The sequence below is a fragment of the Rhodamnia argentea genome, chromosome 2, assembly GCF_020921035.1.
Source record: "Rhodamnia argentea isolate NSW1041297 chromosome 2, ASM2092103v1, whole genome shotgun sequence".
In the NCBI taxonomy this organism is placed as follows: Eukaryota; Viridiplantae; Streptophyta; class Magnoliopsida; order Myrtales; family Myrtaceae; genus Rhodamnia; species Rhodamnia argentea.
The window spans coordinates 34,680,205-34,683,614 of record NC_063151.1 but is presented as its reverse complement, the minus strand read 5'-3'; the positions used below and the strand labels follow the sequence as shown (position 1 = coordinate 34,683,614).

Genomic DNA, 3,410 nt, shown 5'->3' with positions numbered 1-3,410 from the left:
ATATGCTACGTGATACTTGGAAAAAATATGGTGATTGATTGAATTCAAGCCCCTATAAATCGAAATAATCACATCACGTCTCGTTGCCATCCCGTCATGTGAAATCCACGTTGGTCTCATGAAAATCATCGGTTATGTCCGCGTATTACATTGCAAAGCTTTATTCATGCAATTATTCAAGCTTATTAGTCTTATGAAAAAATTGTCAAAAAAGTCATAAATCTTTTACGCTTTTACCAATTCAGTCTTAAACTTTTTACTTTTACGGATTCGATCGTAAACCTTTTCACCTTTTGCCAATCTAGTCCTCATGATCAGAAATACCAACATTGATAATTTTTAATAATAAAGGAAAAAAGGGAAGAAAAAAATATTAAATTATTATTACAAATAAAAATATTAAAAAAACATTATAATATTATTAGAAATTGTCCGTTGTCGGTATGACGAGTGCATTTGGCAACAATTCTAATCCAAAAAGTCAATTCTACTCAAAATTGATTTTTTCCTATTCCGTTAGCTAGACGAGTTTTAGATAATTAGAACGCGTTTAATAACTGTACAAAAATTCTATTCCCCGAACAAAAATCCGTTTGGTAACTGTACAAAATTTCTATTCTAGAGAATAATTTCTCTTCCCAATTTTTTCATTTAAGTCAAATAATTATGTCTTGTCACTATAAAGTCAATCTATATAGCATCACTAATAAAATGAACACAGATCATACATAATTCATAATTAGTCTATTTAGTTCGTGGAACATCATATGTCGGATCTTTAAGAAAGAACAAAAGCTCAATAGGCAATTTGCACTTAAATTTTTTTCGCGAACTAGCATAGAACTAGAGGTGTCAAACATTGCGTTGGTGGGTTTGGTCGGGTCAAATATGGTCCGAGGGAAGACACATTCTTGAAAAGCGAGAAGTTGTGCTGTGGGGGACCGACCAACTATGAACAAATCTTACTTAGGACTAAGAGTAGGAATATCAATTCACTGGCTCTTATATCTTTTTATAGGTTCAATAAAAACAAAGATATGAAAAAATTAAATAGAATTTTCTAGTTCTAATTATTCCGAATCTTCATATTGACTCATTTAACCCGTTTTGACCTATTTTCATAAGGTACAAATCTAACGATTCATACCCGACCCGATCCCGTATTACTTGAATGCTTTTATATTTAACCAAATCATGAAACGTTTATTTTTAACCACTTGTTAAGAAAAATTATATTGCCAAAACACCTTCCTGCAATACAGTGAATTTTTTTTAATATTTTATAAAAAAGAAATTATTTTCTAAATGCTTTTTAAAAAGCAATTTTTATTTTAGTTTTTCTTTTCCTTTTCTCTCGGGCGGGTAGCAGCTGGAACGAAGTGAGAATCAAAAGTGTATCAGAATCGTTGCCAAATATGCTCTAGGACCGAATTGGCAAAAGTGAAAAGGTTTAGAACTAGATCGACAAACTTAAAAGGTTTAGGACTGAATTGACAAAAGTGTAATTAAGATTTTTTTGACATTTTTTTCTCAATCTTATTCATTATTTATTACTTGCTCATAATCGATCTTAAAGCACGAGATTTGATTTAATTTACTTGCAACTCGACGAAGATAAACCAATCCCGTAGCACCAGACACACGTTACGTACGTTGTACATCCTAGACGAGATCAAATAGAAAATGCCACATCGTAATGCGTTGTCCTCGCTTTTTAGTTCTGTCTGGTGGCAATATAATTTGCTAGGTGCAACAATGGTGCTGCTCTCGCTGCATCGAAAAGACCAAGCTCTTCACTGGCTTTCCCCACCAATTCGCTCGCAAATTCCCGGGCCTTCTCAATCCCCATTAGCTTTGGATACGTCGCCTTATCGCTCGCCAAGTCTTTCCCGGCGGTTTTGCCCAGCTCTCGGGTCGATTTGGTCACGTCGAGTATGTCGTCCACCACTTGGAACAGTAGCCCGATGCACCTTGCGTACTTCCTCACCCTCTCCACTTCGTTCTCCCTCCCCCCGCCAATGATGGCGCCGCACACAACCGCCGCCTCCAGGAGCTTCGCCGTCTTGTGGACGTGGATGTACTCCAGCTCCCCCAAGCCGATCTCCTTCCCCTCGCTCACGATGTCCACGATCTGCCCTGCCACGAGCCCCTCAGACCCCACGGCCGAGCCAAGCTCGGCGATGGCCCGGACGAGGCGGTCGGTGGGCACGTCGGGGCCTGTCCTTGCTGCCATGTGCTCGAAGGATAGCGAGAGGAGGGCGTCCCCTGCGAGGACCGCGGTCTCCTCGCCGTACACCTTGTGGTTGGTGGGTTTCCCGCGGCGAAGGTCGTCGTTGTCCATGCAAGGGAGGTCGTCATGGATGAGCGACATAGTGTGGATCATCTCGACCGCGCAGGCCACGGGCATCGTGGAGGACATGTCGCCGCCGACGAGCTCGCACGAGGCCAGGCACAGGATCGGCCGGATGCGCTTCCCCCCGGCGAGGAGGGAGTACCTCATTGCTTCGTGGATTTTCAGAGGGTGTCGCAAGGGGACCGCCATGTCTAGGGCTTGGTTCACTAGCTTGGCCTTCGTGGCCATGTAGTGGTCGAATTGGAATGGCAATAGAAGGTCGCTTCTTTCCTTGGGGAGGACCAAATCTCGGGCCGGAGATGGCTGCACGGTCGATGGATTCTCCATGTGGACGGCCCGTATTTTCGCCGGAAGTCGCAGACGACCGAGTCGGGGGAAGCAATGTAACCTGGACAGATCGTCATCGGCGAGGCCGTGATTGAAGTGGCAGGCGAGAGATGGGTTTTCATGGCGAGCAATGGTAGATGAGAGGGCCATTGCCATGAAATGGAAGGCTTTCGAGTTTGGAAGAACACCAATGTTCTGATGTTGGCGCTTCTGTTCATTTTTCCTACTAATTATAAAGAGGAGGAGGACTGGGAAGATGCTGTTTGGAGCGCCCGAAAGTAGGTCTTCTCGATATTCCTTTCGGCCTTGGTTGGATTCTAGTGACGATCAATTGAGGGGTTATGGACAGTTTCCTAACGTTTCACGAATTAGGACGGATCGAGCGAATCAACTTCTCCGCCACGCAACAAGTTCTAGGAATTTAAAAAATTTGGACATATGTCTTGATTGGGATGAAAAAGACAAAAAGTCTGGAACACTCGCCTACTTCCGCAAGAGATTAAGATGATGCGATAAGCTAGGTTGGTGATTAATTGATTGATAAATTTTTTTATCAAATCATTCATTTTCCACGAAAGAAACAAAATTTTAATATCTAGTGATATTAGAGCCAGAGATTCGAAGTTAAATTTCTCATGATCTCCCCTACGAAGATATTTTAGTCCTGAGTTTTATGATTGGAAATACTTTTTTGACAGTAATGTTGAGAACGGTATAATCTCAATCATAG

The 3,410-nt window shown here is 42.1% G+C and overlaps 1 protein-coding gene across 1 annotated transcript; it reads right to left on the bottom strand.

Annotated features, from left to right (window-relative positions):
• Positions 1–1,539: 1,539 nt before the first annotated feature.
• Positions 1,540–2,875, bottom strand: LOC115730563 (geranylgeranyl pyrophosphate synthase 7, chloroplastic-like). Its single transcript, XM_030661208.2, has one exon. The coding sequence runs from the start codon at positions 2,834–2,836 to the stop codon at positions 1,715–1,717; it is 1,122 nt and encodes a 373-aa protein (XP_030517068.2). The 5' UTR covers positions 2,837–2,875; the 3' UTR covers positions 1,540–1,714.
• Between the last annotated feature and the right edge of the window lie 535 nt (positions 2,876–3,410).